Consider the following 27,568-nt stretch of genomic DNA (forward strand, 5'->3'; position numbering starts at 1 on the left):
GGGGCGGAGCGTCGGGGGCGGGGCGGGCGCTTCGGAGCCGCAAAGTTTGGCTGTGGCGGCAAATGGGCTTGGGCGGCTCCTCGGCGGGTGGCGGTGGTGGCCGTAGCGGTTCCTCCTGGCCCTGTTAATGTCGGGGCCAGGCCCGGGGAGGATGGCGCCTTAGAGCCTGGCTTTGCTGGGGCAGGGGCGGGAGGGGACGGGGTGGGGACCGCCATGTCGGAGGTAACCCGGAGTCTGCTGCAGCGCTGGGGCGCCAGTTTTAGGAGAGGCGCCGACTTCGACTCTTGGGGCCAGCTGGTGGAGGCGATAGACGAGTATCAGATGTGAGTGACTAACGGCGGGAGCGGGCCGCCTCCCCCTTGTTTCTGTCGGTGTCTCGCATCACTGTCTGCAGCCCAAGCTTCTCAGGGTGGGGCCCCGCAGGCATTGGAGCTGCAGTCCCCACTGGCCCGGCGACACGGCCAGGGGGACTGCGGGTCCGCTCCCTGGGGTGTCTTTCCCTTCTTCCTCCTCTGCCTCCGCAGGGCCAGTTCCATTCAACAGGTAGGCAGCCCTTCTCTGCCCAGGGCGCCGGCCCTGATAGGCTACCCACTTAGTTTCTTTCCAGCTTCCCACGGGTCCCCCGGACTGCAGTCGCTTTCTTTTTCCTCCAGCTCCCCCAGGTTGCCATCCCTGGATTTCTCCTTTCAAATCTCTGAGGAATACTTGTGCGTTCTCCGCCCACGTTCCAAGGATGAGTGGCCTTGCTCTGTAGGAGAGGAGGGAACTGGTTGCAATTGCGTGTGTGTGTGTGTCCCTCCAAGAAGCAGCGAGGGCCACGGGTGCCTCTTCAGCCAAAAGAAGGGTTCCCTCTCGAGCTCCTTCTCCACCCCTCTTTCTGATGAGCCGTGTTTTCACGATTCCACCTCGATTTCGTTTCGCTTTCTGGGACTGTTATTTGCTAGGCTGTGAGTCCCACCCACCCCCTCGCTCAGTTGCTTTGGGTGGAGTCCGCGCAGGATGTGAACAGAAGAGAGCAAAATGTGAATTAATAGACCACGCACGGGAGCCGCCACTCCCTCCTTGGGTCCCTCCTCCTTTTCCTGTGTACAATGTATAGCCCCAGGGTACTTGTGAGTTCTAGTTTTCCTTATCCACCGAAGTCCGATTTCTGGTTCCCCCCCACAAAAAAAAAATTTAGGGATTTTTTAAGGTGAAAAAAACAAGATTTATGTATAAACGTCTTGCTCAGTTTCTTGCATATATTACTGAACATGAGAACTGCCTACTAAAATGCTATTGTTTGCAACTGTTGCCATTAATTACTTCTTGGTTTCAAAGCAAGTTATTGTTTGAGGTTTCAGAGTATGAAGCCATGTGTGAGTAAAATCCACTCCCTGTGCCTTCTAGAAGGAATACAGGATTGAACTTGAAAATTACTTCTGTCCTCCCCCTACCATAGTCACTTGTTTTTATCTGACATTGAGGTAACCTACATGTGTAGAAGTTCTTTACCCCATTTTGCTGACTTTGAATTACCTCTACTTTCAAAAAGCTTGAAAACAACTATGTTCTGGCCAATTTTGCTGTGCCTAGCAACTAGCACTTTTTTCACTTTCACGTGATTTCATTTGTTCTAGCAACTGTCCACTGAGAATATAATTATTCTAATTTTACAAAATGAGGAAACCAATGCTCAGGTTAAACATATTACCCAGCGTCACAAAATGATGTCACTGAGATCTAGGATTTTTTTTTTTCTTACTCCACACATCACTGCTTAAGATGATTTGACAAAACATAGGTAATGTAATTCTGTAAATAAATTGGACAAATTTCAACATTTCCTTCATTGCAGAAGAACATACCCTACCATACTGTAGCTAGTTAGACAGTGAGTACCGAGCTATACTCATTCTGTTATTGAAAATTGCACAGCCTGAAATGTAAAGCTGCCTCTCACTTGTGATGTGGTGAGACCCAGCAGCTGTTGGCACTGGGCAGCAGACTTCCCAAAAGAAAGTGAAGAATGCCATGTGTAATTGAATGTACAAAGGAAAGTTGAATATGCAAACTGTTTAGTTAGAATTTCTAGAAACATCCAAATGAGAGTAATGGGCACAAATCCATTGTTGGGGCTCAATACTAATCTTTGAACTTTCACGGATTCAAAATAGTCCTCCAGTTATTACAAAAACTGCAGAGTCAAGTTTCAATAAAAATGTGATGATTAGCTTGTTTAATAAACATACAAGCTACACTTAAAATGAGGTGAAGAGCTTAAATTCGTCTAGTCTATCCAGAAATGAAGGCAAATTGCTCTTATATTTGAAAGTGCTATTTGGGAGGAAAGCCCCCAGCAAAGTAGGCCTGTTTGGAACCAGGCCTACTTGTAAAAAATGACAAGATTTAGTCGTAGTGTGGATACCAAGAGTGAAAGAGGAAGAGTCTAGGAAAATTGGGATTTCTAATTGAATAAGCAGCAATACCTTTATAGTCATACAATGTACAGGAACTGGTTTGTGGGGATGTTGGAGAGATGGTACATGTACTGTTATAATGCATAATGAAGGAATACCTTAATTTCATCACCAAGCATGACAATGAGGGATAAAAAATGAGAAAAATTTGATTTTTGCCTTCAAAGCAATGAGTTTAATAGAATGTTGTAGACTAATCAGGTATTGAAATTATCAAAGTTTGAAAGTAAATTGTTCCTACACTCCTGGCTGTTCTGTGAAGCACATTTCTGTTTTAGGACTTCTATATTTTTTTTGAAATACTCTTAACCTGCATTATCTGTTTGGTTTCTTGGTCACTTTCATCAGATTTATGTTCAAATATTACCTTTCTCATCAAGACCCCCCTCTCACTACCTATTTAAAATTGCAGAGCCTCCTGTTCACCCCTACACACTTTACCTCAGTCTGGTACATCCTGTCCCCCCCACCATGCACACACATCCTGCTTCATTTTTTTCACAGTACCTATCATGATCTAAAATATATTTTATGTATTTATTTTGTTAATTGTCTCTCACCACCTGAATGTAAGCTCTTTGAGGGCAGGGGTGAGGGGTGGGATTGCATTTATTCTCAGTGTCCAGAGTAACGCTAGGCTATCAATACATAATTGCTTATTTAGATAGTAATGTGATTATATTCTATTGAGTGGATGCTGTGGAGCATTATGGAGCTGATGCTAAAATGCTATGAAAATGTACATGGCCAATTCAAAAAGTATTTCCATGTGCAGGCCACCTTTTTCAGCTACCAGGACATACATGACTCCTAACTTGTGACAAAGTGAAATGGAGACTTGCTCAGAGTCAGGTATTTCACAGAAACAATCTTGAGGTGATACACACTGATGCTCGATAGGTTTTTGTTAAATGAGTGGACGAGTTTGAAGGTTGGATGACTTGTTTTTAGTCATCTTTACAGCAATTTATGTCTGTGTAGCGTATAATACGGTGTGTGGTTTGTGCCATTCCACAAACTGTTGCTGGTCTGCAACAAAGTAAAGAAATCTGGTGTAAGCATTCAGAAAGTTGATAGCAATGTGACATCTTCCTTTTATTTATATGTTTTTTAACAAAAGTATTAACCTGGAAGAAATTGGGGGAAAAAACTGGTCCTTCACTATAGATAGTTTGAGATAAACTAATTTCAATGTCTGAAATAATGTGGAGTTTCTATCAGTCACTTGTGTATGTGCTTGGAGAATAGTTAAGACACCCCTTAAGGCAATCTTAGTTTACCTGTAGACACCTTTGTAGGATTAAATGAGTCTCTAGAGAAGACCAGTTGACAGGTTTCACCTTTACTGATAGAATGTCAGCTTTTATTTGTTTACCTAATAACCAGAAGATACAGATTGTTCCTTCCCTGGGCAAAATCAGGTCTCATTTGGTCTTAAAATAATAATGTAATCTTTTGTGATTTAGAAAAATTATTTTTTTTGCCTAGATTTTTAAAAAGTTTTGGAAAAAATGAAACTACTCAGGCATAATTTATATGCCATGGAATTCACTCATTTTGCATATACAATTTAATGATTTTTTAGTTAAATTTACCAAGGGTGCAACTATTACCACAGTAAAAATTTAGGACATTTCCATTGCCTCCAAAAGACCTCTTTACCCATTTGCAGTCACTCCATATTCCCACTGTAGTTCCAGAAAACCAGTGATCTACATACTGTCTCTATAGACTTGTCTTTTCTAGACATTTCATGTATTTGAATCATCCAATATGCAATCTTTTGTGCCTGGCTCATTTATCATAATATCTTTAAGGTTTATCCATGTAGCATGTGTCAATATTTTGTTCCTTTTTATTAGTTAACAGTATTACGTCGTATAGATACACTGCATTTTGTGTGTTGGTGGACATTTAATTTGTGATTATTATCAATAACACTTCCCTGAACATTCACATGCAGTTCTTCTTTTTTTTTTTTTTTTGGTTTGGCGGGATTAGGGTTTGAACTCAGGGCTTCGATATTGCAAAGCAGGCACTCCACCACTTGAGCTACTCCTTCAGCCCATCACATGCAATTCTTTATGTGAACGTACATTTTCATTTCTCTTGGATAGATAGCTATGAGTAGAATTGTGTCATATGTTAAATAAAAAGAAACTGTAAAATTGTTGTCCCAAGTGGGTGTACCATTTTATATTCCTACCAGCAGTGTAAGAAGGTTTCTGTTTTCTCACATTAGCCACATTTGTTACTGTCTGTATCTTTGATTATAGCCTTTCTAGTTGGTGTATAGTGTACTTCACTGCTGTTTCAATTTAACATTTCTCTAATGAGTAATGATGGTGTCTTTTCATTTGCTTATTTTCCTTCTAAATTTCCTTTGTGAAGTGTATGTTTAAATCTTTTGCCTATTTTTTTTTTAATTATCTTTTTACCTATTGGGTTGTAAGGGTTCTTTATATATTCTGGATATAAGTCCTTTATTTTTGCAATATTTCCTCACAGTCTGTTGACTTGTTTTTGAAAATTGGATTATGTTTGAATTTAGTATCCTTTCTACTGTTAACATTTGAAAATTAAAAAGCTTCCTTACAATAAAAGAAATGATCTCTAAATTGAAGAGGCTGCCCACAGAATGGGAGAAAATCTTTGCCAGCTATACATGTGACAAGGGATTAATAACCAGAATATATAGGAAGCTCAAAAAACTAAACTCCCAAAATATCAATGACCCAATGAAATGATCTTTACAGAGCTTTTTCAAAGGAAGAAGTCTAAATGGCTAAAAAAACAAAACAAAACAAAACAAAACAAAACACATAAAGAAATGCTCAACACCCCTGGCTATAAAGGAAATGGCAGATCAAAACCACTAAGATTCCACTTCACTCCTGTTAGAATGGCTACCATCAAGAACACAAATGACAACAAATGTTGGCAAAGATGTAGGGAAACAAGAACCCTCATACTTCTAGTGGGAATGGAAATTAGTACAACCATTATGGAAAATAGTATGGAGGCTCCTCAGAAAACTAAAAATAGAATTGCCATATGATCCAGCAATTCCACTCCTAGGGATATACCCAAAGGAATGTAAGTCAGGTTACAATAAAGGCACCTGCAAACCCATGTTTATTGCAGCATTATTCACAATAACTAAGATAGGGAAACAGCCAAGATGTTCCACTACTGATGAATAGATTGAGAAAAATGTAATATTTATATACAATGGCATTTTATTTAGCCACAAAGAAGAATGAAATTTTGTTGCTTGCAGGTAGATGGATGGAACTGGAGAGTGGCTCCTTAAGTGAAGTGAGCCAGGTTCAAAAAGCCAACAGCTGCATGTTTTCTCATGTATGTGGAATATAAACCCAATACAAATACAGCAATATTATGGAAAATAGGTCACACTAAGGGGAGGTCACGTATGAGAGAGGTAGGGTAAAAGAAGGAAGTTAAGATGAATATGATTAATGTACTCTCTGTACAAGAATGAATATGCAATTTTTAAACATGTTGAAACCACCAAAAGAAGGGGACTAAGGTCGACAGAAAATAGAGGAGATGAACCAGTGATATACATGGAAATGTGACAAACTCACTGAGTAGCTATCTTAACCAAACAAAAATGTCATTTTTTTTCTTTTACAAAATGGGAAAACAGAAGAACAGGTACTGCCTGGGAACGGGTGGGGGTGGGGAAAGGGTGTGGAAGGGTGAAGATAGTGCAAATTCTGTGTACACAAGTATGTAAATGGAAAAATGAGACCTCTTTGAAGCTATTCCAGGAATGGGAGGGGTAAAGGAGAATGGTGGAGATGGTGAGTTCAAGTATGATATATTAGATATATTACATGAACTTTTGTAAATGTACCCCCACCCAACACAATAAGAATGAAAAAAGAAAAAAACAGAACATTTGAGCAGGAGTTTAAAGCTATACTTTTTCTTCTGACAATGACCCTGCTTAGGTTGTTAGCCACTATTAGCAAATTCTGTGTAGAATTATTTAAATAGAGAAACTGTGTCACACTGTAACTTCCTGAGTTCAGGGACATTTACTTTACATTGCTAGTGATACACACTATGAATTCCTTCTATAAGGTACTCCATATCGGTGGTAGCTCAGCAGGAGTTAGAAAAGAAAGCAAGTCCAGAACAAGGAAAATGGCCCTATTTGTTTCTGTTTGCACCTTCTCTTCTTTAGAATTCACAAAAAAGTGATTCTCTGACATTTTAGGAAAAAATATTAGCAGTTTCCAGCTTTGGGAGAAAAGAAATGTATGGAAGCAGATTGATTAAGTAACATGTTGGAGCTATCCTGGCAAGTGTTATTTTTTTGTAGGATTTTCTTGCTCTATAATGAGGGATGCAAACCTTTCATAAATTGGATAGAGGCCATCAAGAATAATGCCTGTAAAGGAGAGCGGTGGAGGGGTGAATTCAAGTATATATTTGATACATTATAAGAGCTTTTGTAAATGCCTCAGTGTACCCCTACTCAGCACAACAATTAAAAAGAATAAAAAATAAATTAAAAAAAAAAGAATAATGACCGAAGATGGGCTTAGGTGGCTCATGCATGTAATCTGAGCTACTCAGGTGGCAGAGATCAGGAAGACCCTGGTTCAAAGCCAACTTGGGCAAATAGTTCCAGAGACTCTATCTAAAAAATACCTAACACAAAAAAAAAAAAAAAAAAAAAAGGCTGGTGGAGTGGCTCAAGTGGTAGAGCACCTGCCTGGCAAGCCTGAGGACCTGTGTTCAAACCCCAGTACCACAAATACTACTACTACTACTACTACTACTACTACTACTACTACTAATGATGATGATGATGATGATGCCTGGTCTTTACTGTTCTTTAAAGATCTGCTTACATAGACCAGAGCTCCATCTAGTACTGTTTCCTGTTTTGTTTGTTTGTTTTTTGAAACATGATTAACTGTCTTCAATTGTGTTGCTAGAAAAGCTAGCACTTGCTGCCCTTTGTACTCCTGCCTTCATGGCCCACCTAGAATAGCATATTCTGCTTGGGAATTTTATTTTTACATTTCTTTGCTAGTTTTTTTCCCCTGAATTGTTTTCAATTGGGATAAACATTATATAACATAAAACTAGCTGTTTTAAAGTGTGTAATTAGTAGTTTTTAGTGTTTTCACGCTGTTGTGCAGCCCTTGCTGCTTCTAATCCTGAACATTTCCCTCATCCCCAAAAGGAACCCCATATTTGATATCAGTCACTCCAAATGCCTTTGTCTCCTGGCAACCACTAATCTGCTTGCTGTCACTATGAATTTACTGTTCTGAACTTTTCTTGTGAATGGAATCATATAATGTCATCTTTTATATTTGGATTCTTTGATTTAGTATGTTTTTGAAGTTTGTCCTTATTGTAGTAAGTTATCTGAATTTAATTCCTCTTTATGACAGAATAATATTCTACTGAATGGATGTAACACATTTTGTTTATCCATTCATCATTGATGGAGATTTTTGTTATTTCCACTTTTTAGCTCTGTAAACATTTGTGTATATGGGAGTTTTGTGTAAACATACATTTTCAGTTCTCTTGGGTGTACACCTAGGAGTTTGAAATTGCTGGTCATATGGTAACTCTGTATTTAAAATTTGAGGAACTGCCAAACTGTTCCACAGAGGGTGGCATCATTTTACATTTCCATCAGCTATGTAAGAGGGTTCCAGTTTTTTTCCATCTGCACCAACATCTGTTACGTTCGCCAACATCTGTTATTTTCTCCCTCTGCCTTATTTTTTTAAATTAGAACCATCCACTTAGGTGTGAAGTGGTATTTTGGGGTTTTGGTATGTATTTCCCTAATGACTAATCATGTGTTTATTAGCCATTTTTATATCTTTCCAGAAATGTCTATTTAAATTCTTTGCTCAAAATAGTTGTTTTTATTGTTTATTTGTAAGAGTCAATCCTTTGGTTTTTGCTGGCTCAGAAATAGTTTTGGATCCTCATTGTTGAGCTTAGACTAATAACAAATCCATCCTTGAAAAACTCAGCTGAGGCCTACCTGGTATTTTTAAGAATGATGATAATTGGGCATGCAATGATTACTGTTTCGGATTGTTGGAGGATTTTTTTTCCCTATAAAATGTTTTTAAAAATACATTTTGATAGAGATTTATCACTTTGTCATAGGCTGATAAAGTATCTGGTTGAGATTGTTATTGGTGCTCACCAGAAGTGCTAACCAATAACAACAATTTATTGGCTAGTTTCTAGGAGAAATCATGTATACTCAAGAAAGTAGGATTTTGAAATTTTTTCCAGCTCTAGAATTCTGGTTATACTACCTATAGCTGAAATTCATCCCAGTGAAATGGCATGAAAAGCTTATTTTCATCATCATTGTCGAGTTTGGTTACAAGGGTAATAGAGATTTATACTTTGAAATAGAACAAAGTATTATTGTACTTCACTGTTTTTGAAAGACTTAATTTGTTTCACCTTGTTGCAGTTGAGATCCTTGGCTTTCTTTCATTTGTAAAGAATGTTTTCTTCTTACAGATTAGCAAGACATCTACAAAAAGAGGCCCAAGCTCAACACAATAATTCTGAATTCACAGAAGAACAAAAGGTACCATAAAATAATCTCTAGATATATCTAATTTCAAATGAAACAGGCCTTTTGTGTCCATTAAGCAAAAAATAAACTGTTATAAGTATCTAAAATAAATCATTATGCTTTGTCTCCCTTTAAGTGATTATTTAGATGTACCTTTGATTTTCATTTGACCAATTTCTTTATTCAGAAGAGGGGGAGCTCAAAGATTGGACTTTGTGTAGAGTCACTAGGAGGGAATAAAAAGACTTGTGAATAATTGTGTTCCATTTTCACACTTACTTAACTCTGCAGTTTTCTTTTTACCTACTTAGTCTCAAAACAAACCAACAAATATACAAATCCCATACAACCAAACCAAACAAACCAGAAAAACCCATCACACAAAAAAAAAAAGTTTAAAAATTTAGCCTGCAAATCTGTCAGCAAAATAAATGTATAAGATTGCAATATGTTTCAGTTGTGTTCTTTCTCCTTGAATTAAAATTTTTGTGTGTGAAACTGATTCCCTGTTAGAGATTATGAGAAATGGGCTACAGTGAATAAGCAACTTTACTCTAAAAAGTGAGAAGAAATGGGAAGAAACAACACCCGTTTTCTTCTAGCTGAGAGTAGCTAGCATGAAGTCAATTTTTAATCTTGCTGATAGTGAAAAATATGTTACCTTTCCCTTATCTCTTAAAAGCAATGTGAAAACTGTGCTGACTCAATTCACTCTTACTAATTCTTTTTTCTTTTCTTTGTGTTTTTCTGCACACTTGGGAGTAGAAGTGATTTTTGCCTAACTTTTGAAGCCTAAGCAAATTTATTTTAGTCCATAGTTCATTGACCCTTAGTGATGGGAGTTTGGGTGGGGGAAGCCCCCAAAGATTAGAGTTAGCCATATTTCTTGCCCAAGTTAGTATATTTGCACTTTTAAAATATTTAGATCAACTTTAATTTTTTTATATTGCCCCCTCCAAGATCATGTTGATGCCATTTAAAAGAGTATTTGTCTTTTTTTTTTTCCTTAATAATTGCTAATATCTACAATAGATTTAGGAGAGTTGGGATTTTAGCCTGGGAAATAACTACCACAGAAGAAATAACTGATTTGCTTAAGGAAAAGAACAAAGACTGTACCACTTCTGTAAGATTTGTGTATTCTGCCAAGGAATCTGTTAGGAAGTGATCAGCTGGCATTAGAGAATTGGTACTTCTTTAGATATCCAAGTATATAAATTAATAGTTGAGTGTGTTATGAGGGCCATGTTCTATGGCTCATGTCTGTAATCCCAACTAATTGAGAGATGGAGATCAGCAGGATCAGCAAAAAAAAGTTAGCAGGACCCCATCTCAACAACAACCTAATAAAGCTGAGTGGTGTGGCACAAACTTGTCATTTCACCTGTGAGGGAGGCATATGTAGGAGGATTGACTGAGACTTTACCTGAAAAATAACTAAAGCAAAAAGGGCTCGGGGTTTGGCTCAAGTGGTAGAGCTCATGCCTAGCAAACACAAGGTAGTTATAAATATACAAACACAATGAAAACTTATGTAATTAAAAAACAATTAATGATCCCATTTTTTTTGGTTTATTTATTCATTTATTCATATGTGCATACATTGTTTGGGCCACGTCTCCCCCCACCCTCCTCACTTCCAGGCAGAACCTGTTCTGCCCTCTTCACCCCCCTCACTTCCAGGCAGAACCTGTTCTGCCCTCTTCTCCAATTTGTTGAAGAGTAGACATAAGCAATAATAAGAAAGACATAGCGTTTCTGCTAGATTGAGATAAGGATAGCTATACAGAGAGATTCCTAGCATTGCTTCCATGCACATGTGTATTACAACCTGAATTGATTCATCTCCACCAGACCTCTTCACTACTTCCCGGTCACCTTCCCGTAGTGACCTCTGTCAGTTTAAGATAACTGTATTAGCTCCTCTGCAGTGGGCACATAATGATCCCATATTTTAATCACCATTGACCTTGAGTTACTTACGTGTTTTGTCTCCAATGTTTGTTGCTTTGTAATAGGACCTGAGCTCCATGACCTCAAATAAAAAGTGATTTGACCTCCTAAAATACTCTAAAACTACAAAAAAATTCAAGATATGAGTCTTTTTTTCTATAAGGAGAAAAAAATAACTTTTTTTGTAATTTTCTCTAACCTTTTAAGGCTGAAGCTGGTATTTGGTAATGCTATTTATTCTTTAATTTATAGCTGTTCCTTAGCAGCCACATGGCTTATTGTTGGTTCTAAATACCCCCAGATCTTGCACTCCAAAAGGACTGGGAGGCAGCATGCCCTAGAAGAGAATGCTGAGACCTTCAGTCTTGCATCCTGGCTCTGGCTCTGGGCCTGGATTTCCTTATGTATTAAATGATGGGTTAGAGAACCATAAATGACCTTAAAAAGTATCCCTTCCCTACAACTCCAGTGACCTATGCCTTTGAAGTACTCTTCACCTCCTTCTTCCTGGAAGCCTGAGTTTTGAGGTGTGTATTACTTACAATACTTGCCTAGGAGGCATTTGTGGCTGCTGTTTGTGACTCCAAAGAGTGCTTTTGCTTGCCTGCTTATTCCTTGGTCTTGAAGAAGGACTGCAAATTATTCTGAGCTATATTATGCGTATAAGGCAAGTTGTATGCTTTTAAGGGTTTAATTTTCTTTAAAAATACAAGAGAAACATCAATATAAGAGAAAATTCATACTGACATATAATCCTTATGTTACTGTCACTTAGGGAAAAAGTTATCAGAGGTACCAAGTTAATATGTGGCTAGAAAATAAAAATCTTTGACATGTTCTGGAGAAACATGGGTTCTGAAAAAATTTGAATAGACGTTAGGCAGCATTCTACAGCTTGAGCTACAACTCCAGTCCTTTTTGCTTTGGTTATTTGGGGATGGGGTCTCTGGTTTATGCCCAGGTTGGTCTGGACCAGGATCCTCCTATTTGTGCTTCCCATGCCTGTGCAGCTGGGATGACAGGCACATGCCACCATACCCAGTTATTGGTTGAGATGGGAGTCTGGCTAATTTTTTGCCCAGATTTTCCTCAGTTGAGATCCTCTTGATCTCTATCTCTGGATGTTTGCCTCTGGAAGCAGCTGGGATTACAGGTGTGAGCCATTATTAGGGCTTTTAATACGCTAATAACGTGTGTTGAATATTTTAAAGAGTTTGGGTGTGTAGTATTTTAAATTTATTTGCTTTTGGAAGTCCCCCCTTTTCCCTTTATAAAACATTATATTGGATCTAATGTTCAGAAGAATGCGAGAGGTTTTGATACAAACCGTTTGATCTGTAAAAATTAATTAAATGTTATGCCTGGTACATAAGCGAGAGAAAATGCTCAATTATATTTTCCTCAAATGAAGAAAATGGTAGAGTGCCTGCCTAGCAAGTGTGAAGCCCTTAAATTCAAACCTGCCTAGCAAGCGTGAAGAAGTTCAAACCTCAGTACCACCAAAAGAAGAAAAAGAAGAAGAAAATTTGCCAGATGCTGGTGCCAGTGACCCATGCCTATAATCTTAGCTACTCGGGAGACAGAGATGAGGAAGATCCATTTTGAAGCCAGTCTGGTCAAATAGTTCTCAAGACCCAATCTCAAAAAATACCCAACACAAAAAAGGACTGGCAGAGCAGCTCAAGTGATAGCATGCTTGCCTAGCAGGCATATGAGGCACTGAGTTCAAATTCCAATACTGTTTAAAAAAAATGGAGAATGTGTCTTACCTTAATCTTACCAAAAAAATGTTTATGTGTTCTATTTTGAATGTATTCTTTATGCTTTTACTATCTTCAGTGTTTTAATAGCAGTGGCTTTTTGTATGTGTGGTACTAGGGTTTGAACTCAGGGCCTTATGCTTGCTAGGCAGGCACTCTTATCACTGGAGCCACAACCCCAGCCCTTGTTTTGCTTTGGTTATTTTCTGTTAGAGTCTTGTGTTTTTTGCCAGCAGCCAACTTGGACCACAATGCTCCTTCTTATGCCTCCCAAATACCTGGATTACAGATGTGTACCACCATGCCAAGCTTCTTGGTTGAGATGGAGTCTTGCTAACTTTTTGCCCAGGCTGACCTCAAGCTGCAATCCTCCTGATCTCTGCTTTATAAGTAGCTGAGATTACAGGAATGTACCACCAGACCTGACCCTAACAGTGGCAAATTTTATTTATTTATATTTTTGGCTGAACTGGGGCTTCACACTTGCTATGCAAGCTCTCTACCACTTGAGCTATGCCCTGAGCCTTTTTTCTTTAGTTATTTCTTGGATAGGGTCTCAAGTTTTTGCCTAGGGATGGCCTTGGACCTCAATCTGGCGCTTTCCAAATAGCTGGGATTACAGGTACATGCCACCATGCCTACCTTGTTGGTTGACATATGGGGTCTCACTAACTTTTTGCCCAGGCTGGTCTTGAATGGTGATCTGCCTCCCCAGTAGCAGAGATTGTAGGTATGAACCACCATACCCTGCCCTAACAGTGGCAAATTTTAGAACTAAAACTATTTAATAATTTGTGGAACTTTGTTAAGAAGATATATCATTTTAAAAAGTACTTTCTCTTTAAATTTTTTTCTTTCTTTTTTTTTTTTTTTTTTTTTGGTATTGGTGTTTGAACTTAAGGCCTCACACTTGCTAGGGAAGTGCTCTATTATTGAGCTATATTTTAAACCCTTTTTTTGCTTTAGTTATTTTCAGATTGAGTCTTGTTTTTGCCTGGGCTGGCCTTGGGCTTTGATCCTCCGACTTCTGCCTCCCATGTAGCTATAGTTAGAGACATGTGCCAAAATGCTCAGCTTTGAGATAGTTCTTACTGCCTTTGCCCAGTCTGACCTCCAACCTTGATCCTTCTTGTCTCTGCCTCCTAAGTAGCTGGGATTACAGGTGTGAGCCACCAATGAGCTCTCAAAAATATTTGATGACTAAATGCTTTGTTAGATATTAGATTGTTGATACTAATACATGGTTATTTTAAGACAAGGTAAATCCTAATTTTTGAATAGTTTGCAGCTTCACAATATTTATTTTAAATCTAAAGAACTCTAAAGCAGTATGACTGATCTCTAAATCTTATTAACTGGGAACAGTACAAAATTTCATATATATTTTCTATTCTTTATATTCTCAAAGATTTCTGGCTTAAATTAAGTATGATTCTTATTTGATCCCTCTTCACGATTAGTTCACTTAAGTTTCATTTCAGTTCTCAATAGTTTTGTCATTATAACAACTGGGTTGAATAGCCAACAGAAAGCTGCCAGCAGCTTTCATTCCACTGAATTCCCTACTTTGGTGTAACAGATTTTCTCATGTAAATTTCTGGACAGAATAGAACATCCTGTCTCATGATGCTTAGAAAGTTTTTCCCTGTTTTGATTCAAATTTGGTGGTAATGAGAAATCCAGCACTATATTCTTGTTTTGTATTTTAAAGCCCCCCCATTTCTACTTCTACCCTTCTCTCTATCCCCATCTTTTCACACCCCCATCCCTAGCTAGACAGAAGATGACTGGCTAATTATTTAAAATTTAAGACTAGATTAATGGGACTATACTACTTTATGTAGCGTTTAACTGATTTTTCCTTACATAAATTGTGTTCACTTTAACAAAATTAATTCAGCTCTTATTGTCCCTTTTTCCATCTTTTCCTTTAGCTGATCTTTTGAGCTATCAATTTCCTTTGCAATGACAAAGTAAAATAGTCCACACTTAAAAAATGAGTGTTTTCCATTTCTGTGCACCATTAGGTATTAATGCAATTTATTTGAATGAGGCGCTAGAAGTGTAAGTCTTTCTAAAATTACACTTCATTTACCATAAGTGTTTGATTTTTTTTTTCCTTTTTTAATTTTTTGGGACTGGGTTTCCCTGTGTAGCCCAGGCTGGCTTTCAGTTTGTGATCCATCTGCCTCAGCCTCCCCGGTGCTACACCAACATATTTGGCTCAGAGTTTAGTCTTACTGTACATTAATTCATAGTTATTACTTATGCTCTGGTACAGATGAACTTGAGTTTCTTAATCACTTTTGTGAACTATTTATTTCTAAGAAAGATGAAAGTATTTCAGTAGCAAGCACTTGATTTTGGCATCAGGAAATCCTACATGTTTTAAAAGTTTTGCCACAGCTGAAATGATAGTGTTTCATTCCCTTTTTAATACTGAGATTGGGTGTGGTCCCTTAAAATAGTTATGAATAATGCCTCTTGGTATTTTGCCATAACTCAGTACATTTCTGTGTAAAATTTTGTTGCTTCTGCTTAACTTGAAGAAATGTTTACATTTAAAATAGTTTATTAGTGGACTCATAGTTGTTAATCTATAGTATTTTTACCTTTAATGATAAAAGCATGAAATTATGTGGAATTTATAGTAAAAAAGGAAAAGACATTACTACTTTTAAAGATTAACTTATTGACATATCTCAATACAGACAGAATTCTTTTTAAAAATCAATTTTTAAAGAACTTAAAAAGTTATAGATTATTAATATAAGTATATGGCTTTGTTCATTTTGCTGTGTTCTATAAAAGGTATTGATGTCCAGGACAAGTTCTTTCATCTTTGTTTTATAATACTTATACATTGGTAGTATCTAACTCATAGGGTTATCATGAGTGAATGAGTATTTGTAAGTCTTTTAAGTGAACTTGTTTTTTAATAAGTGTTCAATAGTTGCTGTCATTATTAGTAGTATACTTAAAATTATATACTAGTCTTATTGATGTTGAGTGGTATCTTTGAGCAACTATGATTTGGAGATGTTAGATTTTATGTAGAAAAGACCAGCTGGTTTCTACACAATAACGACTTGAGAGGCTGAACAAAACTACGCATATCTTGAATCCTTTTGGAGTTACAATGTAGAAATGCAATTTTCAAACATAATCTTCAAGTTAAACTTTTAGAATAAAACTGGACATTTTGTAAAAAGAATTTTAAACTGGGTATAGTGGCTCATGCCTCTAATTCTAGCTACTCAGGGGACAGAGATCAGGAGAATCTCATTTCATCCAATGAAAGTTGAGTGTGGGGGTGGCCCTTTCATCCCAGCTATGCAGGAAGCATAAATGAGAGGCTTGAAGTCCAGGCCAGCCCACACATAATTGTGAGGCCCCATTTGAAAATTAACTGAGACAGAAGGGCTGAGGGTGTGTCTCTAGTGGTAGAGTGCTTGCCTAGAAAGTGCAATATCCTGAATTCAAACCTGACTTCCACCAAAATTTAAAAAAAAGAAAAAGAAATTTTGAATTTTGAGGAAATGGCTAAATTTTGTTAATTACTTACTGGCTGAAAAGCATGTCTTGCTCATTAATGGTTTATTTTTAAGTTGCTGTCCCAACTATTTGTTGTAGATAACATAATTGTATAGTGCCCACTAACCTAAGCACCAGGAGTCAGGGCAATATTTACTATTCCTCTTGGCTCGTCATTTGCCTTCCAAAGATAATTAACTGAAGAGAAACTCTGCCAAATCCAATTTACTAAATCTTTTTTTTTTTTTTTTTGCGGCACTGGGGTTTGAAGTTAGGGCCTCATGTTTGCTACCCAGGTGTTCTACCATTTGAGTCACTTCACCAGGTCTTTACTAAACTTTTGTAAGTCATCAGTTCACTTAGGAAAACATGCCATTTTCTTTTTCAGAAAATTTCCTTGTGCTGGCATTGCAAATCTTGTACATTAACACGTCACTAGGCTGGATTTATTTCTAAAGAAACTTCAGAAATACTTTTTTGGGAAGGATCTAAAAGTTTTGATGGCATAATTCGCCTGTCTTTCCAGATCATTTCTTTTGTGAATCTCTTCTTTATCTATGCTTTGTATACAGTAGTCTTTTTTTTTTGAGACATTCTCATTGTGTTTCCCAGGCTGGTCTCTAATGATCCATGATCCTACCTCAACTCCTTGGCAGCTGGGACTATAAGGTGTGCACAGTCATTTCTGGCCCACAACAGTCTTCTTTAAGGGCAGATCTGACAGAGTCCTTCTGTTCCTAAACCTTCTGTGTAACTTACTTGCTAAAATAGTCCTAGATTCCCCAGCTAGTCACTGAAAGTCCATTTCAGAATGACTATGTCCCATTCCACCTTACTTTTCAAACCTATCCTGCTTTCAGTCTTTAGGCAGTTGAATCATGATGGTTTTCTAAACTCTTTAATTTTAGAAATCCTTCTAGTCTTTGGGACTTGATTCCTTATACAGATCTTGTTCTGTTTCTTTAGGATAACTATAAGGGGGCTCACTTTGCTGAACCTCATAGACTTGACTATCTGCTTTGTATTATGTGATTTTATATGTATCTTATCTCACATAATACAAAATGAGCTTTAATTATTAAAAGCAAGTACTGCCAGGCACCTGTGGCTCACATCTGTAATCCAAATACTCAGGAGGCAGAGATCAGGAGGATCACTGTTTGAAGCCAGCCTGGGCAAACAGTTTGCAGGACTGTATCTTGAAAAAACCCATCACAAAAAAGGGCTGGTGGAGTGGCTCAAGGGGCAGAACCTGAGTTAACCCCCAGTACCACAAAAACAAAACACAACAAAACAAAAAAATCCCCACAAAAGCAAGTACTGTGCTCTACCACTTATATCCATTTCATATGTCTTTCTATAAAACAATCTGACTGTAAAATTTGCCACTGTTGATTAGAAATACTGATTTTACTTAGTATTGCCTATGTCTTTAATTAAGTTAGGGATGTATTATACCACTATGCTTTCAGGTATTTTTATTTTTAAGACTTTTAGTCTTATTTCAGGCTTTCTGAAGAAGAAAATATGAAGCTAGGGAAGGAACATGTCAAGGAGTCCTTTTCATTGCTTTCACTTTGGAAATTTTCTTATGATAATTTTAAAATTTTTAATTGATACATATAAGCAAAAATTGTGCATATTAAAAGGGTAAGGTGATGTTTTGGTTATATGAATACATTGTGTAACACTTAAATCAAGTTAGATATATCTACTAAAATATTTATCATTTCTTTACAGTAAGAACTTCCAAAATTATTTTTGTAACTTTTTGAAATGCACAATCCATTAGTTATGCATAGTCATCCTACAGTGCAACAGCACAGCAGAACTTGTTGCTCCTTTCTAACCTTAACTTAGTACAATCAATCAAGCTTTCCCCCTTCTCCTCACTACTCTCTCAGCCTCTAATAACCACTATTAACATGATACTTGTCTTTCTGTGCCTAATTCATTTCACTTAGCATATGATCTCTGGCTCCATCTATGTTATTGCAAGTGATGAGATTTTCTTTTATGACTCCACTGTGTAAGTGTAACACATTTTCTTTATCCATTCATCAGGTGATAGACACTTAAATTTCTTGGCAGTTGTCTTGCCAGTGAACATCAGAGTGCAGATGTCTCTTTAGAATTATCGATTACATTTTCTTTGGCCATAGACCTGGGACTAGGACTTCTGGATCATATCGTAGTTCTATTTTTAACTTTTGGAGCTATCTCCATACTGGTTTCCATAATGGCTGTATTCATTGACCTTTAAATCATATCCAAAGCTGTCACCAATACAGACTTGGTTTAAAATTGGTTGTGGCATGATAGATAAGAAAAGAATATATACTCAACTTCTTTCCCCCATCTCAACCCTTTGTTTCCTGTTTCTCTAAAATTTGCAAGATGATAGAGGAAAAAACAAAAACAACGCTTAATTTGTTTAAAAGTATTGTAGACCTTTTATCAAAAAATTAACTTGATTATAACAATCAACAGTTATAGTAATTTTGGTATTTATAGCATTTTTTCTCTTGCAGAAAACCATAGGTAAAATTGCAACATGCTTGGAATTGCGAAGTGCAGCTTTACAGGTAAATTCAGATTTTTTCTTTTCTAATATGGGAAGAATAAATTATTCTGAATTACTCTGGTAACACTTCTGGCACTCGTGCCAAAAGCACTATTGTCCCACAATGGTTCTGTAACCATAGGAACTCACATTTAAGTGACTTGTATTTTGTAAACTGTAGAAATAAAAGAGATAACTTTATTTTTTTTCTGTTACTTTTAGCCTGAATGTTCCAAGAACACAAAAACAAAAACCATTTTGAGACTTTTCATTTTCTACTTTGAAATCAAGAAATAGATAAATTTTGAATATTTGGTCTTGCCACTTAAAAGACATAGGGCACAGTGAAATCTTTGTAATAAAAAGATATAATATGCATATTTTAAATTTAGTCCACACAGTCTCAAGAAGAATTTAAACTGGAGGACCTGAAGAAGCTAGAACCAAGTAAGTATCATTTTATATTTTTGGGTGATACTCTTTCAGGAAAATATCTGTTATAGATATTAACATTAGTACAGATGGTGACTGGACTTATTTTTCTTAATAGCTAGTTATATGTGTCTTTTTGTGGTGCTTTTTAAATTCCTACAATATTTATAGTAATCATAGTTTGGATTTCATCTTCATTGTAGAATATATGAGGTTGTATTTCATCTAAATATATATTAGCCTTTGTTTTGTCTTAATGGCTTTAATAAGACCATAATTACTTTGATAAACATTTACAGTACAGTCTTAACAGAGAATATAAAGTCACAGTCATTGATGCTATTCATACTATGTGTCTTTGAAAACCATAGCCCTCTGTGGGGCTTTACTACAAAATATTTCCTTGTTGTCTTCAATTTTCTCAGAACCCTCTTTAAAAATTTTTGAAGTAAACAGTTCTTTCAAATGTTTGGTGGTTAGTTAGGATAATGCCCAGTAAAGCTGTTTTCATAAGGAGAAATATTTGCAGTATGGGCAAAGGCACAAAGTTGAATATGACTGAATGTAAGTCAATAAACTTTTCTTTCATTGAGACAGGATTGCACATCTGAACATACTAATGTAAATAGAGAGCAGTAGATTTTATTTGTCCATCTGTTCAGATAAATTTCTAAGTAGGAAAAATGAAGGACAGGAAGGTAAAACTGGTCCTTTCCAGAGGTGGGGACTGTTGGGATGAGGAGAGCTTAAAGAGAGGGTAAATGAAGGTGAATGTGGTGGCTGTATTTCATATTTACGTATAAAAATAGAATAAATGAAATTTGCTAAAACAGTTCTAAGAAGGGAAATGAGGGAGAAGCATGAAAGGGGTGAATCTAATTAAGGTACATTGTTAGCACCTATGTGACTATCACAATGTATACTTCTGCACAACTATTATATGCTAATAATTTTTTTTTAAATTTTAAGAAGAGAATCATAAGATTATAGCATTTAGAACAGAAAGGAGCCTTGGCCATTGGTCTCATTTTCTCATCTTGTAGTTATAGGAGGTGAAATGATTTGCTGTTTCACTTGAGCCTTTGGTAGCTAAGTAGAGCCTGAATCTCAGGATATGGGTCAGTCAGGCTTAGTTCACACTAGTATAGTCCTTTTGATGCTTCTTGCCTTGGGTAAGAAGTAAAAGAACTAAAGAGAATGTTCGTATGAATTCCATAAGCTTCCAATTCTAATTCATTTTTAGCAAGTTGAGAAAGACAGGTATGTATAATTGAGGTGGTTGAAATGTGATTATAATTGCAGGTCCAGGGCAAGAGGGGTTTCTCAGGGTTGGCTGCAAGGGGACCTGATTTCTATTGTTTAGGTTGGTAGAGAAAAGGAAAAAAAAGAATCACAGAAGATTTGTCATTATTTTGGTGGCTTTTCCACAATTGATAGGTGATCATATTTCATTTCTACAGAACACTGTCCTTCTGTATGTAAGAATTATGATGAACTGTGTCATTTTCAATAGTTTTGGTTACCTTATGTAATCCAGCTCATAAACTTTTATTGAGATATTGTTCATATACAGTTCATCAATTTAAAGTATATAATAGATTTCTTAATATATTGACAGAGTTGTGCAACCATTCATTCAATTTTAGGACATTTTTATCACTCCCAAAAGAAATCCTATACTCATTGCCAATCACTCATTCTTTTCTTCCTTCCATTCACCCCTCCAGTATCCTGCTCTAGGAAACTACTAATTTAATTTCTGTCTGTAAGTTTGCCTATTCTGAATATTTTATATAAGTAGAGCCATATAATATATGGTCTTTCATGACTTGCTATATATATAAAAGATTATTTTGAGGAAAGCATATGTTTTAAATAAAAGATTACAAGTTTAGGACTGAGGAGTGTAACTTAGTAGAGTACTAGCCTAGCATGTGGGAGGCCCTGGGTTCAATCCCCAGCACTGGGGAAAAAAAAAAGTTTCAACTGTAGTTATAGAATGGTTTCAAAGAAAATTAACTTTTATGCTCATGAAGAGTAATGAGAGTTTTGGCTTCTTATTTAGTCACTATTTTCCGCAGGTGTTTTTTTTTTCCCAGACAAAATTTAAGAATCTTATAGAGGGCTGGGGATGTAGCTTAGTGAAAAGAGCCCTTACTAAGCATGCAAGAGACCCTGGTTTTGTTCTCTAGCATCACCAAAAGAAAAAAAAAAAAAGAATTTTCTAGATACCTAGAATAACCATAAAGATTATAAATTATTTATTCTAATATATATATATATAATCATTTCCTATACATATACTCAATTCTCTGATTGCATCACAAGATCTTTCAAAAGTTGCCACTTTTTAAGATGTAGCAGCTATATGCCAAATACTCAGATAAATCTTCTCAACTGTGTTTTGCTAATGACAACACTGACTCTTGTCCTTTTAGCTCTAAACTGCAGAACTTCAAAGTTAAAGGTTGAATAAGTTGAGTACAAAATCATGGGAGCCCTTTGGGTTGCCCAGTTGATATGTGAATTCACCTTTATATAATTGCAGCTAGTTACTGGGAACCCATAAGGCAAGAAATGAAGACAACTAAATTATACACTTAGAGTATTTCTCTCTGTATAAAATAAGTAATATTGTAGAACATCTTTCTCCAAGCTGACATGTATACCATTGTAATACAGACCACAGCCAGGAAGCAGAAGGTGGTACCATGTCGTTTGAAGACTTCTAGTGAAGATAAATCTCACTTTGTTTGGGTGTGTCTATATATGTAAATATATAATAAATTTTATCATAAAAGGAATATGAGAATTATATCCTTGCTGTTACACACCTTACCAATTTGGTGGTGTTGAGGAGAAATCTACTCAAGACAGAATAAAATGTACTTATGTATATCCCTCTAATTGCCATCTTTGATATCAGTCTTTTAAAGCACTTACAGGGAAGAGGTATTCTCTTTCTCTGATATCCCATGTCTCACCTAGGACCTTGTACATAGAAGAACTATTTGGGAGTTCATTTTCTAAGATCTCCAGTGGATAAATGCGTAATACATTATTACAAATGTACATACAAAAGTTGATTAAAAACTAGCCATTTAAGATATATTTGGTTTTTTATTCATGGAAGAATTCATGCTCATTTATCTTTTTATTCTAGTCCTAAAGAATATTCTTACATATAATAAAGAATTCCCATTTGATGTCCAGCCTGTCCCATTAAGGTAAAACAAATAAGTGTCCATATTTGCCTTTTCATTTTATTATCTATTTTATACCTTGCGTTTCTTGGCTTTAATATTAACTTTGGTATCATTTTACAATTGATACCAGTGGTAACTGATGTCATTGATGTAACATTGATTGCAGTGTATCAACTTTTTAAAATAATCAGTTTCTTACCTGGGAAATGATTCACTGTGAGGCATAACTAATACATTAATGTTTTAAATATTGTAGTTCACTATGTTTTTTGTCTTTTTTTCATGTAGAAGAATTTTAGCACCTGGTGAAGAAGAGAATTTGGAATTTGAAGAAGATGAAGAAGAGGGTGGTGCTGGAGCGGGGTCTCCTGATTCTTTTCCTGCTCGAGTTCCAGGTGGGTATCATTTATAAAGAATATGTGCTATTTCATCCAAGGTCCTGGTGTTTGGGACTTACTTTGATACTTACTATTGGGGAACAAAACCTTTCCAGAGCCCACTGCAAACATAAACAAATTTTCATGACTGTGGTCAATAGCTATGTAATTACATAGTGTGACTGCATCATTTGTGTCAGGGGTCCTTAATACCATCCAGATGGTCAGTGATTCTCTAGGACTCAGCATATAGTTGTACTCACAGCTACAAGTTACTATGAGAGAACACAAGAACAAAATTAGCAAAGGGAAAAGGCACATAGGTGAAGTCCAGGGGAAAGCAGATGTGAGCTTCCAAGAATCTTCTCCCTGCTGAGTTGAATTCAAGACAGTGTTTACTATAAGTAGAACTGCTAATGTTGGGGCTGCCAGAAACCTGTCCCTAGTATGTGAACAGAGGATCCTTCAGGTTGGCTGTCTCAGCTTGTGTTGGTTTATTCTGGGAAATAAATTCTGGGCAGTGGTTGCTCTGCAGCAATCTCTCTGGCCCTTGAGGTATGCAAAGTGATAAAGACATTGTATTTTACACTGACTGCGCAAGGCTAAAAGGACTCTTAATTCATCCTGATCACCTTAGCTTCCTAATTTTCTGTCTTAGCACAGACAACTTATGCTTCTTTTCTTGCCTGAGTTCAGAGAATTTGTGTTGCAGTTCTGCCTCTGCTGCCACTGCAGGAGTCCTAACTCACAGCTGCAAGGCTATTATTTTGGTGATTTTAGCCTTTGGCTTTGCTGCTGAGATCCTGTTGGATGTCCTCCACCACAAGTAGATTCTATTGGTGAATCTAAGTTCAGGTTGTTCAGTTTAGGCAATGAAGAGAGGATATCTTTGGAGTTTGGTGGTGTGTGTGTGTGTGTGTGTGTGTGTGTGTGTGTGTGTGTGTTTGTGTGTGTGTGTGTGTGTGTGTGTGGTTGGGCTCCTTCCCTTATGTCTATGTGCTCTGTGGTATGTAGACTTCCCATCTTGGTTTTTGTTTTTGTAGAGTGCCAGCTGGTGCACAAGTGTGGATCTCTGGAGGTTTGCATCTGGCGTGGTCTTTTGCTTGTAGCCCTGCTGGAGGGGATTATCTACCCTCTCAACTGTTTTGCTCAGCATTCTATATTAAAGTTCACTGTTTATTTTATAAATCTATATTTTAATATTTATGGATTTGTTTTTTCTTTTGCAGTTCTGGAGATCAAATCTAGGGCCTCACACTTGCTAGACAAGTGCTCTACCATTGAGCTACACTCCTAGCCCCAAATAAAACTTTTTTAAGAAAAAATTAAGAACTCTTTTAAAAACGTACAGATATATACCAGTTCATGGATTAGAAGAAGTGATTTGTAAAGATGTGACTATTTCTAAAATTGATTTGAATTTCACTGTAATTCCAACAGGTTTGTGTGTGTTTAAGAACTTCACACATTGTAAAAATAGTTTTTTAGAAGCTAGTTTTAGGCCAGGAGCAGTGGTTCAAGCCTATAATCGTAGCTACTCAAAAGATGGAGATTGGGAAGGTCGAAGTTCAAGGTCAGCCTGGGCAAAAAGTTCACAAGGTCCCATTTCAACCAATGGCTAGGTGTGGTTGTGGGCACCTGTCATCCCAGCTACACCAGGAAGCACAGATAGAAGGATTATTATCCAAATCAGTCTGGGCATATAAAGCAAGACCCTATCTCAAAAATAGACAACACAAAAAGGCTGGTGGAGTGGCTCAAGTAGTAGAGCACCTGCCCAGCAATAGTGAGGCCCTGAATTAAACCCACTCTGCCACCAAAAAGGGGGAGGTCTAATTTTATAAATGCAGAGCCAAAAGTAGGTGATTCTTGAAGTATAATATCAAGGTGGGAGAATTTGTTTTCCAAATGTCAAGATATTTTTTATAAAGCTATAGTAAGACACTGATAGTGGTGCAAGGATAAGAAACAGACTAGTGAGATGAAATAGAGAACCACCCCCCCAAAAAAAGAAAAGAAATAGAGAACCCAGAAACAGACCCATACCTGATCAAGGTAGAACTGCATATCAATAGGGAAAATTTTACAGTCTTTTTAATAAGTGGTGCTGGGATGATTATTTATGTTGAGTAGAATGAAATTGAGCTCCTGCCACATACCCCAAACAGTAATTAATTTTCTGTGGAATGTATAATTAAGTATGAATGGAAAAACAATACACTATTTATAATGCCTTTGTGTATTATAGGTAGAGGTTTCTTTAATAGAACACAAAAGGCACTGATTATAAAGGAACAGATTTAAAATTTTAAGTATATTATTATCATTAAGAATTTGTCTTAGAAGACACCATTACAGAGAAAAGTCATTCTTAACCATAGAAAACTAATTAAGGTAGGAATAATTGCTCTCTTGAGAGAGAGAGAGATTGAGATTTGGATGTGTCTAGCATGCTGGTCATGTCTTTCTTTGCACTGATCAGACTTACACAGGTATTTCACATTCTGAAAATGCACATAAATGTATTTAAGATTTATGGATTTTTAAATATACATGTTGTGCTTCAATAAAAAGCTTTTAAAAGGAAAACTGAAGAAGCTATTTGTAAAATATATCCAACAAAAAGCTTATATTAAAATATTAGAGACCTATAAGTCAATAAAAAAAGATGGATATTTCAATAGAAAAATGGGCAAACACTTCAGAAAAGAAGAAATCCAGATGCTCAATCTAATAAGAAAAAGCATTTAATCATATCAACCCTCAGAGGAAATGCAAATGAAAACTAGATTGAAATCTCTCGACACTTCATTTGGCTTGAAGTGAACAATCTGAGAAAACAAAGTGCAAGTAAGGATGTGGAACGCTGGGAACAATACTGCACTTGTGCTAGGAAGAGAAATAGGCATATCCACTGTAAAAAACTTGACATTACACGGTAGGCTTGGAGGTACATGCCATGTGACTCAGTAATTCCTCTTTCGGAAATGTGTGCTGTAGGCACCATAACATGTTCACAATACAGCAGGATTGTTAACAATATCCAAAAACTTGAAGCAACTCAAATGTCTATCCACAGAAGGTTAGATAAATAAACTGTGGTTATTTATATAACCAAATATTGTATAATGTGAACTTTTCTGCAGAAGAATTCAGATAAGTACAAGTACTCATATTTTTAATAAAATTTCAAAGGTGTTTCTTAACTCTTCAAAGCTCATCCCAGAATTCACTTAAAAATCTCTTTTCTAGAGACACCTTCATTGTACAAGTCAGTCAGAAAAGACAGCATACAAGGTCTTATATCATGTATATATTTAGAATTATCCCTAGCCTCTTAAGGTCTGTTAATATACCCATGGAATGAAGTCTCCAATCTTTTCCTTTTCTGCATTTTCTGGGTTGTTTTCATATTTGTTTCAATATGAAATAATTGAAGCAAATGTTTAAATCACTATTATTTTTAATAGTCAGGTATAATTTTCGTATTGTAAAATTTACCTACTGTAAGTATACAGTTTAATGATTTTGATACATTTATAGTTATGCATCTATCACCCCAATCCATTTCAATTTCCATTGCTCAACAATTTCCTTCAAGGCGGTTTGTTGTCAATCAAATATACAACATTTTAGAATATAGTAAGCTGATTGATTAATACACCTCAATATTTGTTGTTGAATAGAAACTTGAGTGTATCAACCAAAGTCTTTTGTAAGTGTCAGGCTTTGTGTGTAGTTGAAGGTACTGTGGACATACTAGATTAAAATCAACTCCTGTTTTTATACCTTCTCCATAGATGCCTTGAAAAAAAGGAACAAGCTGTACAATTGATTCCTTCCTTCAGACCTTCTTTTTGGTGCTGGGGCTTGAACTCAGGGCCTACACCATAAGCTACTTCACCAGCCCTTTTTGTGTTAGGTATTTACAAGATAGGGTCTTGTGAACTGTTTGCCCAGGCTGGTTTCAAACTGTGATCCTCCTGATCTCTGCCTCCTGAGTAGCTAGGATTAGAGATGTGAGCCACCAGTGCCCAGCTATACCATTTTCTTAAATGAGGGAATGCTCTCATGCCATTCTGGGTGGGCCTTTAGTTTTAACATTTTTTAAAGATTTCAAACATACAAATTGCTCCTATGGCTTGATGTGGCATTTTCTAAAGTATTAACTTCTGACAGAATAAATCATACAGAATAGAATGAGGAAAAAAATGAGAAATTAGACTATGATTATGCAATTAAAGTGTAAATATTAAGTTGTAAATTCTAACTAAAAGATTTGCTGACTGATACTAAATTTTTGAAATTTTAGGATCGCTAAAAAACAAAAAAACTTTACAATAGCATATAATATAGCAAATAGGTAAAAGCTTTCCCTATTTTTGTTCTACTACTTCATATTGAAATATAATGTATGTTATATAAGTATATATGATGTGTATATATTATATGAGTATATTATGTTATTAATAATGTGTTAGTTTATAATTGGGCTTCCTTTGAGTGAGTAGAATTTTTAACAAGCTCGAATTAATATTCTACTTCATGGTGTTTTTGAGACATGGAAGTACAGATTTATCTTGTGTATCAATTAGATACTTGTCGAAAGAGAGTAAAAGCAAGTGTCTGGGAGTTCTGGAAACCAAAACATGTACTGCCTGACTAGTTACTGAGTTAAGA

At 36.4% G+C, this 27,568-nt stretch overlaps 1 protein-coding gene across 2 annotated transcripts in view; it reads left to right on the forward strand.

Moving 5' to 3' along the window:
• Positions 1–38: 38 nt before the first annotated feature.
• The window catches only part of Aida (axin interactor, dorsalization associated), a 34,899-nt gene continuing 7,369 nt past the window's right edge, over positions 39–27,568 (forward strand). The window contains exons 1-6 of one of the 2 annotated variants that reach the window (XM_020160416.2): positions 39–323; positions 9,006–9,075; positions 18,842–18,895; positions 19,266–19,320; positions 22,469–22,532; positions 22,800–22,906. In XM_020160416.2, the coding sequence (XP_020016005.1) occupies positions 214–323; positions 9,006–9,075; positions 18,842–18,895; positions 19,266–19,320; positions 22,469–22,532; positions 22,800–22,906 (460 nt within the window). In that variant the 5' untranslated portion in view covers positions 39–213. Of the gene's footprint in view, positions 324–410; positions 544–9,005; positions 9,076–18,841; positions 18,896–19,265; positions 19,321–22,468; positions 22,533–22,799; positions 22,907–27,568 lie in introns of those variants that run through there. The other variant, XM_020160417.2, reaches the window with a different exon arrangement.

The sequence above is a fragment of the Castor canadensis genome, chromosome 11 (genome assembly GCF_047511655.1).
Source record: "Castor canadensis chromosome 11, mCasCan1.hap1v2, whole genome shotgun sequence".
Lineage (NCBI taxonomy): Eukaryota > Metazoa > Chordata > Mammalia > Rodentia > Castoridae > Castor > Castor canadensis.